This window comes from Myxocyprinus asiaticus, chromosome 40, assembly GCF_019703515.2.
Source record: "Myxocyprinus asiaticus isolate MX2 ecotype Aquarium Trade chromosome 40, UBuf_Myxa_2, whole genome shotgun sequence".
Classification (NCBI taxonomy): Eukaryota; Metazoa; Chordata; class Actinopteri; order Cypriniformes; family Catostomidae; genus Myxocyprinus; species Myxocyprinus asiaticus.
This window is the reverse complement of record NC_059383.1, coordinates 24,523,801-24,540,624: the sequence shown is the minus strand read 5'-3', so window position 1 is coordinate 24,540,624 and position 16,824 is coordinate 24,523,801. Positions and strand designations below refer to the sequence as shown.

Here is a 16,824-nt window from a genome sequence, read left to right as displayed (position 1 = left end):
CGCACTCCTTCCGCGCTGGATCATACATTCTGATTGAGGTGGATGTGGTGGCTCGATTGAGGGAGATCTCCTAAGTGAATGAGATATGGATGAAGATCCCTGTTTGGTGATTATTTACTCCCCATGGGTTTGATGCGGGCAGAAGTTGAGATGAAGTGACGGCGTCGTAGGGAAGGCGGGCTTCCAGAGATGTTCTGTGCACAGGTTCTCCTGTGGCCTGGAGAGGTCAGAATATGTCTATTATGATTCCGAGAGGGCGTGATCCCACTGAGAATCTGGAAATTTGCAGACGTGTGTTGTGGCGAGGAACTGCTGATTCTGGATAAGAGGTAAGGAGCAGTGAATAATTCCGTGTCCATAGCTGGATGTTAGCTAGTGGAGTGTGAAATGGACTTGACTCAGACAGTGCTATAGAATGATGTTGCCGTGTTAGACCAAAAGAAACAGCATTGTGATAATGTGAGCAGACTTATAAAGCAATGGCTTACATGTGATTGGCTAGGAGTTACCTAGCTAATGCTGCGATGATGTACAGCTGCTAGTCTTCCCGCTAGAACTACGCTGCGCTTACATTTCCTGGCATTTAAGTTGAAGTTTAATCAATCGGTCTCACCTGACTGTTGAAACAGGCTCCCGCTTCCTCCTTTTTATCCAAATATGAACATTTGCTACATACACATCTAAGCTTTGTTTGGAATAGCATACTAAAATACTGTTTTATGCTTGCAATTTATGCAGTATGTAGTATGTATACTGTGCACAGTTTGTCCATTTTGGATTCAGATGGTTGCTGTGTTCTGAATCAAATGCTAATGTGCTGCTTCTGAATACTAAACCTAAACTGTATATACTGCATACCTAGTAAGAGCAGTATGGTAGTATGTTATTTCACACATATCCAGTCAGTGTCTCACACCACCCCATGCAGCTTTCATTGAAAGATCCAGTTGGAAACATAGAATATGCATCAGAAAATAAGATGTAACACAAAATTCTTCTTTATAAAATCTCAGAATTAATTTGCATTTTATATGTTTGGTTGATGGATTTGTCCCGTCACAGTTTCAGCTATTCTTATTTTGTTATCATGCTAAAAGGGCTCTTAATGCCTCTCGACAACCCTGTCAGGAGACGTTTGGACATTATGCTAAATGCTGTCATTGGCTTGCTCCACAATAAGGGACATGTTGGAGAAACAGGAACTTGCATGTGACAGAGCGTGTCTGATGTCAGATTGGCTGTCATGTCACATTAGCTTTACTGTTATGAGTGGGAAGAGAACAGTCCTGTCTGATCTATAACCTGTGTTTATGGGAAGACTCAACACCTTTGTATGTAATTTTGTCAGCATGCATTGTAGTCTTAGCAGCTCAGTGTTTGCTTCTTTACTTTGTATAATCACTGACGAATAAGTGGCATATTGTTTCATTGTTCATTAGATAGAGAGGATATCATGAATACTAAATGTTACAAAGACAGATACTCATTTAGATTTCATTATTTGAAGCACAGGACCACTTATGCTGTAGCCATATCTCAAAATTTGCTGATGTATTTCTCCAAACATAAACGTTATCATCAAACACAGAATGTTTTGCGAACGTTAGTTTATGATTCCTATTTGGTTATTTTTCTGGGAACCAACTCCTAACATTCTCTGAACTTTCTTTTAAGTTGCATTTCTTTAAACCATAAACAAACCTTCCTATAATGTTGCAGGTATGTTTTTGTTCCCTATCTGTCACTCACTCGACGTTGTGTCAATGTAGTGACATTAGGGGTCACTCTTGGGAGCCCCAAACACCTCTGATCTTTTGAAAAAAGGCCAATGGGAATTGGCGAGTAGAATTTGCATGCCACTCCCCCGGACATACGGGTATAAAAGGAGCTGGTACGCAGCCACTCATTCAGATTTTCTCTTTGGAGCCGAGCGGTTGCATTCAGTACACTGAATAAAATTCCTCCAATTCATCTTGTAAAACTGCTGGATTTATGGCGCGTTTCAGCGGCTTCTCCCCCTCTGTGCCTTTGGAGTGCAGAGAACACCCCTGGGCACTTTGGCAGAGCGAAAAAAGAGAGTATATTCTAAAAGAGTATATTTTCATTCACAAAAAGAGCAGCACACATGGAATGTCTTTTTAAAGATGTCTTTCTGTTTGTGTGTTATTCCTGGTTGCAGTCGTTATCTCTCTGCTTCTGACGGCCACGATCGCTGTCTTACGTGTCTGGGTGCTGCCCATGCGGAGACATCGTTCGTGGATGGGTCATGTCCTCATTGCGAGAACATGACCATGGCAACGTTGCGGTCGCGGCTTGCTTTCATAAGAAAGCAAGCCACCCCAGCGGCTCCCTGCATTGGTCCTTCTACCTACAGGTTTGAGGCCGCGTCGGTTAGCACTGGGGGCGATTTGGGGATATCAATGGGACCACCTCCACCGGGTATCCCCCCACGGACCTCCCATTCCCCAGCATGCTCGCTTGCCCCGGTCAGGCACTCGGATGAGACCGCCGGCTCGTCTCAGGGCGAGTTCGACCTCTTGTTCGGAGCCCAGGAAGACGATGAGTTATCGAGCGCAGCATCGGAGAGTGGGCTCGTCCAGTCAGACACAGAGGCTTCGGCTGGGCTTCCTCCTTCAGGAATGGTCACCCAGTCTCAGGCCAACATGGAAATGATGGACATGCTTACCCGGGCGGCCGTGAGCATCGGGCTAGAGCGGAACCCTCCACTCTCGCCTGAACCCTAGCGGCTCAACGATTGGTTCCTGGGCTCAGGGCACCGCCCACAACCTGTCCCAGTTCCTTTCTTTCTGGAAGTGCATGAGGAGCTGACAAGATCGTGGGAGGCATCTTTTACTGCCCAGTCCTGGTCTTTCAGCTCCCCCGCTCTCACTACCCTCAATGGTGGAGCAGCCAGGGGGTATTCGGTGATCCCCCAGGTGGATAAGGCACTCGCAGTGCAGAACCTGAGGAAGGCTTAGAAGTGCCCCTGAGACGGGCGACCCAGTTTTGGTGCCTCTTTGTGTTGGTACAACAAGGCGACGTTCCTTAGCCGACTGCAGGCTTCTGGTGGGAACGTAGCTCTGCAGAAATGATTTTAGGTATGCTGGAGCAGACCCAGTGACTGTTCTGTATGCCAGCACCAGAGCCTTGAACTTGATATGTGCATCAACCGGCAGCCAGTGAAGAGAGACAAGGAGTGGTGTAACATGCGCTGTCTTTGGTTGATAAAAGACCAGATGTGCTGCTGCATTCTGGATCATTTGCAGGGGTCTAATTGCACATGCAGGGAGGCCTGCAATGAGAGCGTTACAGTAGTCCAGTCTAGTTATGACAAGTGACTGAACAAGAAGTTGTGTGGCATGTTCAGTGAGGAAGGGTCTTATCTTCCTGATATTGTAGAGTGTAAATCTACATGATCTTGCGGTCTTTGAGATGTGGTCTGTGAAATGTAGTTTGTTATCGATGGTTACCCCTAGATTTCTGACCGTTTTGGAAGGCGTTACTGTAGTTGCACCCAGCTGCATGGTGATGTTGTGTTCAACAGCAGGGTTGGCTGGAAAGACAAGGAGTTTGGTCTTGGCTGGGTTAAGTTGCAGGTGGTGTTCCTTCATCCAGGCCGAGATGTCTGCCAGGCAGGCAGAGATTCGAGCAGTCACTGTGGTGTCGTTGGGCTGGAAAGACAAGTAGAGTTGCGTGTCATCAGTGTAGCAGTGGTAAGAGAAACCATGTGCCTGAATGATGGGTCCCAGTGATGTTGTGTATATAGAGAAGAGAAGTGGCCCAAGCACTGAACCCTCAGGTACCCCAGTAAGTAGCTGATGTGGCTTGGACACCTCACCTCTCCAGGCTACCTTGAAGGACCTACCTGAGAGATAGGAATTAAACCAGTCAAGTACAGTTCCTGTGATGCCCAGCGAAGAGAGGGTGGAGAGTAAGATCTGATGGTTGACTGTGTTGAAGGCTGCAGAAAGGTCCAGCAGAATCAGGACGGATGATCTGGATTCAGCTTTCGCCTGTTTCAGCGATTCAGTGACAGACAGCAGGGCAGTCTCAGTGGAGTGTCCACTTTTGAAGTTTGTCATCCAGCAGTTTGTTCTGTGAGAGATAGGCAGAGATTTGATTGAAAACTGCCCTTTCAAGTGTTTTTGCCATGAATGGCATGAGAGAGACTGGTCTGTACTGTTCTATCTGTGTGGGGTTAGGTGCGGGTTTCTTCAGCAGCGGTGTTACTCGAGCCTGCTTAAATGTAGTGGGAAAAGTGCCTGTAAGTAGAGATGTGTTAATTATTTATTTGGGGGTGGAATAATAGGGTTCACAACAGTGTTACTATGAATGCAAATTTTAATACAGTGAAAAAGACACTCTATTATCATAACATAAATATATATAAATAAATAAAAATTTCCAACATTCTTTGAATGTCCATGTTCTAAAATAAAATATTTGATGCCATGAGTGTACCTTCATTTACTATTACTATTATTTTGAATGGCCATGGAAAATGAAGCAATGTGATAACAATTTTACCTGGCTGCAAAAAGAAGTCCGTTAATTTACCTGATGAACTTTCACCTTTTGCTGACCCATTATGCTTCGCAGAGCTAATGTGTGTTTCTAAATCACTTGCACCTTTATTAGCAACTGACACATAAGTGCCAGCTTTACATGTCATACATTCTGCTTCCCACGGATCTTGACCTGGACGAAAGCATGGACATTTTTTGTGCAAATCTTCTGTAAATTTGCACTTTCGTTGGGCATTGTTTCCACTCAGCTGTCATTTGCTTGCTGCTACTGTCATGCAACTGTTTGATGCAGAACACGACAGCGCTTTGCTTGTTCGCAGAGAGATTGACAGGCAAGAATTTGGCTAATAGTTGCTACAAGCCTCTTATAATCAACCAATTGGTGTGCGAGAAGGCGGGACTTACAAAGAGGGGTTAAAGCAATGCAAATATGCATGCACACACAATTAAGTATTAGACCAGATGCACATCATAGTGCAACTAGGTCCAAAAAAAGAGGACGTATGGTCACACTAGTTATTCATTGTTAGGATGCAACACTAATTTAAACACCAAATATTTGAATTTAACTTATGTAAACATGACGGGGTAAGATGAACCACTTGTTGAACTTACCCCCAAGGCTCTGGCTCATTTTGCCCCACAGCCACCATTTTGGGAAAAGTGCTTAGTCTAGCAACCCAGAGCTACACTTTTGCTAATTCACTCACATGTTTTTGCACACTGCCAGTTCATCACCATACAGTTGCAATCGAAATTATTCATTCGTTTATTTGGCTAATTGCCTAAAAGCTTGACATTTTCTGGAATTTTCCAAGCTGCTTAAAGGCACAGGTAACTTATTTTTTGACGTCAGTTTGATTTGCATATTTGTCCTGTTTTCTGACGTCAATGTTGATGTCTTTTCAACATCAGTTGCCCACTGGGAAGCTTTTCTGATGACCCAGAATTTTTAAACTTTACATCTATATCAGTTGACACATTCAAAGTCATAGTGTGAATATATAACCTAATATTTCTAAAAAGCAGGATTTTTTTAAAATACAGTCATGTCATAATTATTCAACCCCTATTGCAATTAGCTGTTTCTTAAATATGTAAGGCTACACAAGTAATTGTTTTAAAACAAAATTAAGTCATCAATCTGCAATGGCACTTATTTAAGTTTTAAAATTTAAGTTTAGCATTGTAAGCAAAAATGTATTTCTATGCAAAAAATGCAATTAAAAACAAGCTGTCTCAAAAGCTAATAGAGGAGATTATTTAATTACACAAGAAAGGTCATGGCTAAAAGTACATTTCCAAGGCACTTCAATTTCCAGCAGACAAAGTTGGCAGCACCACTCATAAATTTTTTAAATATGGTACAACAGCAACCTTCTTGGGGTGTGGAAGAAAGCAAAACTTCACCAAGGGAAATGTTGACTCCAGCTGACTGAATATTCAAGAAGTAATTAGGAAAGACCTGTGGAGTCCTGGAAGAAGGTTTTATAGATGTATGACACTAAACTTAAAATGAGTTTTAGACCCATGGGTCAGCAGTATGTCTGGAGTAAGATGACAGGGTGATGACAAGAACGACACCATTCCCATGGTCAAGCATGGAGGTGGGTCAGTCCTGTTATGGGGGTGTTTTGCGGCTGCATGAAACAGCTATCCTGACTATGTGACTGACACCATGGATTCTTTCAGGTATCAGGCCATTTTGGCATAAAAAATGTGATGCCTTCATTGTGTAAATTGAAGCTCGGTGATCACTGGACTTTCCAGCAAGACAATAACACCAAGGATACATCCAAGTTGTCCAAAATCTAGTTCAGGGATAGGTCGTGGAATGTCCTTAAATGGCCCTTTCAGTCCATCATTAAAATCCCATTGCAAACCTTTGTTGGGATTTCAAGGATGCAGTGGCAGCATAGAAACCAAAGAATGTCAATGAGCTGGAAGCTTTTGCTCATGAGAAATGTGTAAAAATTCTAATAGAGAGGTGTCCGAAGCCTGAGAACACTTACCTGAAACATTTATTTGCTGTTATTAAGGATAAAGGATGCTCTACAAATGATTGACTTTGGGGGTTGAATATTTTAGACATGACATTTGTGGAGAGAATTAGTTATTTTTTATTTTAAAATTTGGGTAAACTGAACTCTCAAAATCACTCATATGTGTATTAAAAACTTACTTTGTTTACTGAGGTTTTAGTTGATGTGTTTTAATTCACATCACCAGAATGTATTGCTGGTCGGGGGGGGGGGGGGGGGGTTGAGTAATTTTGATTGCAACTGTATCTGATATAATTTTTTAAACTGAGATAAATTACTTTTGATGTGAGATTGACTATACCTGATTTGCCATTAAAAAAAAAACGTTGACAGGCAAAAAACAGTTTTTTGTGAAAAAATATGCTTACCACTTAATCTACATGTTTCTACCTTCCACAGCAAGATGAAAATGGAGACTAATGCAAACTAAATTTAGGGTTACATGACACAAATTGTGTGTGGTTGCCCAGACACAGGTGGTGGGTCAACTTACCCACTGGCTCATCTTACCCCACTCTCCCTGTTACAAATGTCGCCTATATGCTTACATAAAATATAGCCTATTGCAACAGTACTTGCTAGGAGAAATTAGATAGTAAGCGGGGTCGGGCCACACGGTCTTCGGGTCGGGTTCGGGCTTAAAATGAGACGCTATGGTTCGGTCGGGTTTCATTTTAAGGCCTGTGCAGACCTTTACTACAGAACAACTACAGCACAGCATAAAATTATTACACTACATGGCTGAGTGCAAATTGTGAGTTTGATGAGGTGAGGATGACAGAGGCTAGAAACATATGACAGAATTAATAAGAGCAATATGGGTAGTGTGCAATTCCGAACTCAGCCAGCGTTTACATAAAGTGAGTATACTGTGAAAATATCTTGAACAATACTGCCCCCACGTGATACATCTAGGGAACTACTGGACAGACATGGACACCACATTAAGAAAACAGCAGCATGTTTCAAGTCGTGTCTTGATTTTAGAATAACAGTAGCCTTGCCTATAGGTTCTGATTAATCAGTTTGTTGTTCTAAACAGTGCTTCCTCAGTTTCATAACAGCATAAAAAGCTTGCATGTAACTTACTTTTTCATTCCTTACATAATGCAAAAGTAAAATCTCCAACATGCAACTTTTATTGTGAGGTTTATTTTATTTATTAAGTACCCCAGAACAAAGATTTCATTTGATTAAGAGCCTGATCATTAGAAAGCTGTTTATGTGCAAGCTTGTTTATATTTGTGAAAGAAAAAGAGGGGTACAAACAATTACATGAAGAATTCAGCCATGCATAATGATGAGCTTTAATAATGTTTAGATGTATTCCACCTCTAAGGCATTATGTACAGCAAGTGCTTCTGTCTCATTTTTAGAATGACCACAATGGGGAACCGATGACACAACTCTGATACTTTACAGATTAAAAATCACAGTTAAAACAATGCCTTTTTATAAGAAAGCTGCTTAACACTGTCAGTAACATACATTGCACTGATTTGCAACATTGCCTTGAAATTAAGTGACATTCTAATAACACATTTTTTTATGTATTATTTTTTTGCAGGCAAAAACTAAATTATCATGCAAACCCTGTGACCGTACATAATGTTAAGGGTTTACGAAAATAAATAAATAAACAGAAGCGCAAAATGGAGAGCATGCATTGTGATGTTACTCAAAAAGTTGTAAAAGTTGAAGAAATACAACTAAGAGAGACTAAAGAAAGCCTAAATTACTGAACACTCAGGGCTAAACTTTAGAGTTGTACATAAATTATGCTAATTAGTGTTAATAAAAGAATGAACAATAGAGGCAACACTTGTGCAAAAGAAAGCAAAACAAGTACAGTAACTGCTCTAAACGTCACTTATTGCTTTGGTGCTAAAACAGAAAAATGAAACATTCCATATTTTTTTACATAGACACTAATACATTTCTTTTTTTTTTTCAAAACAATCATGTGCTCTGTTTGACAACATTCACAAAACACACATTATCCTACCATTTGGCAAGTAGATATTTGTTTTTAAGCTCTGCTTCTTGGCAACATGTAGTAATCAGTACATTATGTGATATTCATATGAAGATAGGGTACATTTCAGTTCATGAGGATAATGGCAATGTTAATGGATTTTAGAAAAGAAAAAAACATACAATTCCGTCATATAAGTTGTGTCGCTAAAAGAGATCTACAACAAAGTTTATGGTACTGTATACGAAGAGGGCAAACTACTCCCAAGTGTGTCTGGTATCAATGCAGTCTACTGCAGTTAATGTGGTACATACAAGCTCTGGTGCCTAGGTTTAATGTTTTACCTAATATGTACCAACAGCGCTACCTACTGGTGGATAGGGAGCCCTGTCCTATTAGGAAACATCTCTCTCCACTTCACTTCATTTCACTTCCGATGCAGATTTATGTTGTCCTGAAAGGAACAGTTCACCTGAAAATGGAAATTCTATCAATATTCCATCAATACTTACCCATATATCATTCCAAGATTTTCAGTGAATAACGACTCAAATTTTGCACTGGTCCTTACAGGAAACTATCAAATGATTTGTAGTACAGCTCATGAGTCATATGGAAAACTTTGATGGTGCTTTTATGCCAAAAAAAAAAAAAAAAAAAAAAAAAAAATAAAAATATCATTGCGACATAAGGGTGAGTACATAATGAGATAATTTTCATTTTTGAGTGAACTATTCCTTTAAGACTTCAGCATACAGTAGCTGTAAATATCAGAATCAGGTGACTCAGTTATAGGGTGGTGCACTATTGCCATGTGCACATACAATCAACATGGTCTTCAGCAGTGCTGGTGATCTTTAATTATTTTCTGGTTGGACGGGAGGGACGGAGATTCATTGAGGCAATGGTGTAAGAATGTGACATTCATGAGACTGACTGAGCAGTTGGCAGTAATGTGATGTTGTTGAGACATGGACCTTAAGGATGAAAACGTGAAATATCGGGGGTCACGACAATTGAGGTGAAAGAGAAGCTACAGGTTGACCAGGTGAAGGTCAGAGGCAGTGAAGTGAGGACAGAGTGCCATGTCAGGATTCTTCAGCTGCTTTAGGACGCGCTTGTAGAACTTGGTGCGCACACGATTAAACTCCATGATGTCACATGGATCTTCCTCGATCCAAAACCTGTGGAACTCCTGCATCAGATAACCTGAGATAAACAGTATGGATAGAAGATAACAGGTTAGAAAAATGACACAGAACCCATGTCTTTATGGATTTAAAGACTCCATGAAATTGCTTGACGAGTGCACATTTGTGTCTTGTGTTTACATATTTCCTATATAAACAGGAAGTTAGGGCGCAACATATCAAAGGGCTAATCCTGATATAGCCAGTACACTGGGGGGAAATGGAACATTTTTACTCTGTGACCATGCACTACACGGACCACTATGTCTGTTGCGCACCACCTCTGTGTTTACATTTCCGCTGCATGCGTTTACATGCGTTTGCTCTGCGAACGTTGACGGGGGAGAATAGACCTTTCTCACAGACTGTGATGACGCGTTTCTGCCTTATTTAGCAGCGTAAATCTAGCAATCTTTTTTATACGATTCTTTTTTTTAAATATTGAGTGTAAGTTTATAGCATTATTCTTGGTGTTATATTAACCCTGAATAATTACCACAGCTGCGAAGTGGTTTTGATTACAGCTGCTGAGAGAGTGACAGTAAATTTGGCATCTTCTCCCATTTGACGGTCTTAATCCACCGCTCTCTATTTTTTTCCTCTTCTGGAAAGTCATTCAAACGAAATAGTGGATTTTTTCTTTTGCTCTTGGAGCAAATGGGTAAGTGAAAATAATATTTGCTGTGGTCTCCCATTCACCGCTGTCGAAGTTTAACCTGCACATGTTTACTTTCGTGTTCCAAAACCCAGAATGTGAAAAAGGTCTATAGTGTGATGGAACCCTGGGAGTTGGGGGCTCTCCTGCAGCCAGGGGCCCCTGGGACTTCAGCCCAGTTAAGCCCGTGCATTAATGCTAACAGAAATGGACTATAATGCTGTGTTCCATTCAAAGTCATATGTGGGATTTTCCTTCTTGATATCTCTGACCATAAAGGCATTCCAATACCTGATGCTCGGAAGATGACGTATAAGGAAACAAAACTGCAACGCTCCCGTTAGCTTAGCAGGTATTCGACTGCAAACAGAGATGTCTCCTAGCAACCAAACTTATAAACAATGCTGCAATACTAGCGTTTGTTCTACATGTGTACGATCATCAAAAGAGAATATAAGCAGAGACTATTTAGCAGAGACAGGTCACTTCTATTAAAATGAATGGGAGAAATCAGAACGGCCAACAGAATTAGAAAAGGAAGTCACGACTTACAGGTAAAAGAGCCAATCACCTTTTAGATACAGACATCGCCTGTCAGTCAACTCGAGAACGCACAGGCGCATTACCTAGACAAGCTGGGAAAAATTCATTTTTTTGCATAATCTGAGCTAAAGAAGCACAATGTATGATACCATTGTTGTCAGATTTTACTGCCAATTTTAAATGTTCTTTGATCATAATCTTGACTTACTGTTTTGGAGATATCTGTCTTTCCCCATTCAAGTAAATAGGAGCTTGTTTACATAGAGAAATAGCTGCCCAGCCTTCCCAAGAGCATTTCAAAGATGGCCGCCGAATGGACTGACTTGCCTTGAAAGGGACTTTGGTATAATTTACCATGTGTTGAACACTTGTCTCTGCAAACGTTTGCTTAACAAGTTTTATGATCATTTAATGTCGAAATGTTGACATTGATATTATTTAATAAATGTCTATGTTTTTCATTGACTCTGTAAATCTCCCCGGGTGCCGACCTATTTGCGAGACGTCACGCACCCTTATCTTGGCGACATTAGAGTTGAAGATTTCTGCACAAGTTTCCAAGTTGGAAGTCTGACTTCAAGAGGTATTCCACTGCACTTTTCCTAGTAAGAATTTGGAAATTCCCAGAACTCTCATTTTGATTTCATGGGGTCTTTTAAGAAAGGAAACTCTTATGACAAATTGAATTCCATTTAAAGGAATTTAGATATTCCAATGAGATTAAATTTCATCTCCAATGAATATCCAGATCTGTTTTCACAATGAGTACAATGGTGACATTATAGTAACACTCACAGAATGTCTGTTGGAAGTGCACCAAACTTGGCATCTCTGGTGCCACATTGTACAGATGAGTCTTCAGCGCTCCACTCACCAGCAGGGAATATGCCAGATCCGTGATGTTTATGCCAACTATGGCAAAGGAGTATCTGCACCACAAAAGATTTTGGTCATCATGGAACACAATATAAGAGAGGTCCAAACATGTCAGTTCTTTATTAGAACAGTGGACTGGTACTTTTTTCAATGTAAATACACATTCTAAAATGTTCAGAGAGTTCTCATGTTTAATTTTGCTTCCACTTGTGCTTAGTTTGTTTGAATACATCTGTATTTGTGTTTTAATTGTGTCTGTGTGTGCACATGTCAGATGAACAGTGAGCAAACAGGCTCCGCTATGCACATCAGAGCTAATGCATCCTGAAAGCCCACAACAAGCAGAAGAGAGTCTATCAAAAACCTCACACAAAGCATCAATGCTGCCACACAAGCAGTGTTCAAACATGGGCTACTAATAACTACTGCACAGACAGGATCATTTTTTTTTTTAAGATTCACAGGTATAGGAATTGGCCTTTATTTGGCAAGACCACTTCACAACGTAGTGAGAATAAGTCATGTAAAGTTAAAAATTAACATGAAAATATATTTGCATATACTGAATATACACTGCAATGTAGTTGCTTAGGTGTTCTGGGTGGTGTCTAGGGTGTTGGTGTCTTTATGGTGGCTTACTGGCCCAAATGAAAAGAGCCTAAAGTCTCAATGATATTCTGGTCCCTAGATATGGCTCAGGTGTTGTTGTTGTTTTTTTGTTGTTGTTTTTTTGTGACTGTTGTCGTTTGCCAGGCAAAAATAGCAAGTCTTGCATTAATTATTAATGATAATTAGAATTGCTTGCAACATTCTAAACTCACCCAATTGCTTTGTCAAATTTCTTCTTGTCCCACTCAGCTTTGCTCATCTTGCTGTGTGAATAAATAAATAAATAAATAAATACATAAATACTCTTTAGAGTGTCTCTACTCCAGCCTGTGCTTTTAGACCTCAAAGAGCTTTTAAAAGAAGAATAGAATGCGGTCAACAATAAAACATGAGGCTGGAGAAAAGAGAAAGCATTCACAGTTACTAACCAATGTTACAATGGAGCAAAATGCCTTGTGTTTAGAGTGAGGTGAGGTTGGACTTTTTCGAGATAAAAAAAAAAAACAGCAATTAGTTTTAAGGCAAAATGATAAAATGATTTTCTTACTGAGACAGAAAAGATGAGGTACCTGGCTTCCTCTTTGGAAACGTTCCTGCACATGGCAAAGTGATGGAAATAAAAAAAGAAGCAGGAAAAGAAAAAAGAATGTGTGGGTGTGTTGATGTGCATGATGCATGGTGACATAACAAGATGAAGGTGCGATCGGTTACACAGCATGAAAAATGCACACATATGACAAACTCTTAACAAAACACTTATTTAAACACTTAGTTAAAATAAACTTAGTATGCATAGACAGTATGAAGTATCACATGGATAACAGGTTCTGTGTAAACAGCCACCAAACTTACATCATGTGGCAAGATCCTGTGTGTGTTTTCCTTTTCCTGTTAATCTTCCAAAGAAATTACTGTCTGATTTTCTCTTTGTGTGTATTTGCTGATGTGTGTTGGTGTGACTGCATCCAGTCCAGATCGGTGTATGTGTGTGTTTGGATTTCATTGAATCAAATATATATACACCTATACCATAACTGATTATAAAAGACCATCAAATTAAAACAGTAAAAGACTACTGTACATCCATATTTAAGTAGCCACCTTTGAGGACAAATACAAATACGCATGACTGAAATGTCTGACCTTTGTTTGGGCTGCAAGGAGTCATGAAGGACTTGTAAAGCAGTGGCTTTATCATGCTCTGCAAAATACCTGCAAATAAAGAGGTAAATTGAACAACAAAACATCTAAATTGCTAGAATTAATTACCTGAATAATGTATGTTTAAGTAACTATAAAGATCAAATATGTGTTGTGTTGATTTCACTTCAGCAGACTCAAATACTCACAGTAGGTTGTGCAAGCCCAGAAGGCCCATGCCCCTGAAATCAGTCTTGGGGTCGTTTCCTTGGAAACCAATCTCACACCATTGCTTTGAGATGCGTCCAGAGAGGGGAGAATCAGGACAGAGTTCCTTCCACAACTGTTGAGTTCAAAGATATTCAAGAAAAGCATCACCATCAAGGACAGTTATGGCCTACTGTACATTTGCTAATTTATCTCTTAGCAGTAAACCTGACGTGAGGCAGGGTTTATTTTCTAATAATCACCAGCTGGCTCTACATTATCCCACTTATTACACAACTACATACCAAATAAGAAAATAGAAGGACATCAAATACTAATTTCAGCTGAAAGCATTTAAAGGGATAGTTCACCCAGAAATGAAAATCACCCTCATGCCATCCCAGATGTGTATGACTTACTTACTTCTGCAGAACACAAGTTAAGATTTTTATAAGAATATCTCAGCACTGTTTGTCCATACAAGTGAAAGGCGACCAGAAATCTGAAGCTCCAAAAATGCATATAATGGCAGCATAAAAGTAATCCATATGACTTCACTGGTTAAATCCATATCTTCAGAAGCAATATGATAAGTGTGGTTGAGAAACAGATCAATATTTAATTAATTTATACAATAAATCTCCACTTTCACTTTCTTCTTTTGTTTTTGCCGATTCTCATTCTTTGTGCATGTTGCCATCTACTGGGCAGGGAGGAGAATTTATAGTAAAAAAGGACTTAAATATAGATCTGCTTCTCACCCACACCTAACATATCGCTTTAGAAGACATAGATTAAACCACTGTCGTATGGATGACTTTTATGCTGCCTTTATGTCCTTTTTGGACCTTCAAAGTTCTGGCCACCATTCACTTGCATTGTATGGAACTACAGAGCTGAGATATTCTTCTAACAATCTTCATTTGTGTTCTGAAGAAGAAAGCAAGTCATACACATCTGGGATGGCATGAGGGTGCGTAAATGATGAGAGAATTAAAATTTTTGGGTGAACTATCCCTTTAATTATGCAAGAAAGAAAGTGACTCTGGAGTGGTACAAAGACAGTGGGAGGGAGATTTGTTGAAAGGGACAATGTTCAAATACAGTTTAGAGGCAATTATGCAAAACTATTTGACAGCACAATGCTGCAATTAACCAATCATAATCAAGTATCCCAGACAGCTGTGTAATAAGTGTATATTATCTTTTTTCAGGCTGACAACCACTAAGAAAAATACACATTACTCACAATACCTTCATAAGCATCTCCTCATGTGCTGGGTTTTCACAGTCATACGGCTCTCTACGCAGTTTCTCCACCTCCACAACTAGGTTTCGATAACCCACAATCTGGAGCAGGCATGCCTGGAGAGAGATGCCAAGCCTGGGGAGAAATATTACTATATTAAGATGTGTTCTAGAAGTGGCTCAAGTATTTGAACTGGAAGGAACTTGAGTTAATTGTAGATGAACACACTGTATTGTCAAATGCTGTTAAAACTGAGGTTCTATTATAGGTCTCATGGGTTCTTACTGCGGGTTAGTGTCTTGATTGATTTTTTTCAGGAACACTATTTCATCAATCGTCTTTTCCACAGAATCTGGGTGAACGCTGACGGCAGACTGCAGAACCTATAGAGGTAAATGAAGGATGAGAATATCCAATTTATTAGATAATATATAGTAGCAACATAATTAGTATAACATGGCAAATATTTAAGCTGCTTATACTGTAATATGAGATGAGTTTTTGATTCAGCATATAATATTACAAATTCTTCCAATATTACAGTGTTGTAGTGTGTATACACCTACCACCTCTTCAACTTACCTCATGTTTAGAACATTTGAGTGATGATTCTGTGAGATTACAAGAAACATAAAATAACAGTGTCAAAAACATCCCTTTATACAGCCAGAACAGCCAAAAGACAAAGTGCCTTATAGATGTATCGTAGTGATTTCCACTAAAGGTCATTAATAGTATTTACCGATCTTGAGCGTCCTTCGAGCACCAGGTTTGTTATTGTAACAGATGCGTTGAAGCTCACATCGTCCTGTCACCTTCCTGATGACAAATTTCAGGCCCCGCCACAAACACTTACAGTAAAGGAACACTAGGAACTGGGTCAGTACCCTAGAATAGTAGAAAATAAAAAGGTCTGTGCACAAATCCACTTCCAACAGGCTTAATACACCTGTGAATTCTCTCTCAGAAAAAAAAAGTACCCAATTGTGTGTCGAAAGCTCATTATATTTGAGTTGTCTAAACGTGAACTGCATTATTATAAGATGTGTGTTTCCTATGAACACTGCCAGAGCGGTTTCAAAAGAAATACAACACATGCAGTAAACACATTATTTTTCTCTTCTAATGGTCTGAAGTCAACAAAATCTAATACCTATTTTAAAAAGCACATCTGCTTTTTGAGATACTGAGATACATAGGCCATTATGATGAAATGGGCCACTGTTCTGCAAAGCTGTGTTTGATAAAAGAGAGTGTATATGATTGTGAAACTATTATTCTTAAGGGTGCACTCAGATTTTGTTTGCTCTTATTTAAAAACTTCTACAGAAATGAGTTGTAATTTTGAAACATACAGTACATATAAAAATCATGTCCATACAGATGAGGTGAAGACTCCAGTCATATTGGTAACCTTATAAAAGCTGTTTTATTCTACATGAAGAATTCCATGTTAGGATCACATGACCAGCCGAATACTACTCGCTTAATTTCAGTTACTGCCCTGTTATTGGACTTTTTCACTCATGGATTAAATTAATCATGGCTGACTGTAAATAGACAATTTCTACAAAAGCACTGGTAACTAAACACTTCTGCGTTTGAATGATGTTGCATCCATGCCACTAAGTGTCAGTGTAGTCCAAGATGACACATTCAAAAAATGTTCAAGCAGTCTTTGTGGGTAGATGACCCATAACATGTCCACAAAGTTTTTTTTAACCAACATCAACATTTCAGGTTAAAATGTATATGAATTTATAAAATGGATAGTTCTGATTGGTCAGCATCTGTGTTTAATTAATGATAAAG

General features: G+C 39.6%; 1 protein-coding gene across 1 annotated transcript in view; it reads right to left on the bottom strand.

The window, feature by feature from the left end:
* Positions 1-7,701: 7,701 nt before the first annotated feature.
* LOC127431280 (ELMO domain-containing protein 1-like) overlaps positions 7,702-16,824 on the bottom strand; it is a 10,951-nt gene continuing 1,828 nt past the window's right edge. The window contains exons 3-11 of the mRNA XM_051681657.1: positions 15,755-15,900; positions 15,595-15,623; positions 15,298-15,395; positions 15,018-15,147; positions 13,766-13,899; positions 13,560-13,628; positions 12,629-12,679; positions 11,727-11,860; positions 7,702-9,752 (exon numbers count right to left, since the gene is read on the bottom strand). Of these exons, the coding sequence (XP_051537617.1) occupies positions 9,577-9,752; positions 11,727-11,860; positions 12,629-12,679; positions 13,560-13,628; positions 13,766-13,899; positions 15,018-15,147; positions 15,298-15,395; positions 15,595-15,623; positions 15,755-15,900 (967 nt within the window). The 3' untranslated portion in view covers positions 7,702-9,576. The remainder of the gene's footprint in view (positions 9,753-11,726; positions 11,861-12,628; positions 12,680-13,559; positions 13,629-13,765; positions 13,900-15,017; positions 15,148-15,297; positions 15,396-15,594; positions 15,624-15,754; positions 15,901-16,824) is intronic.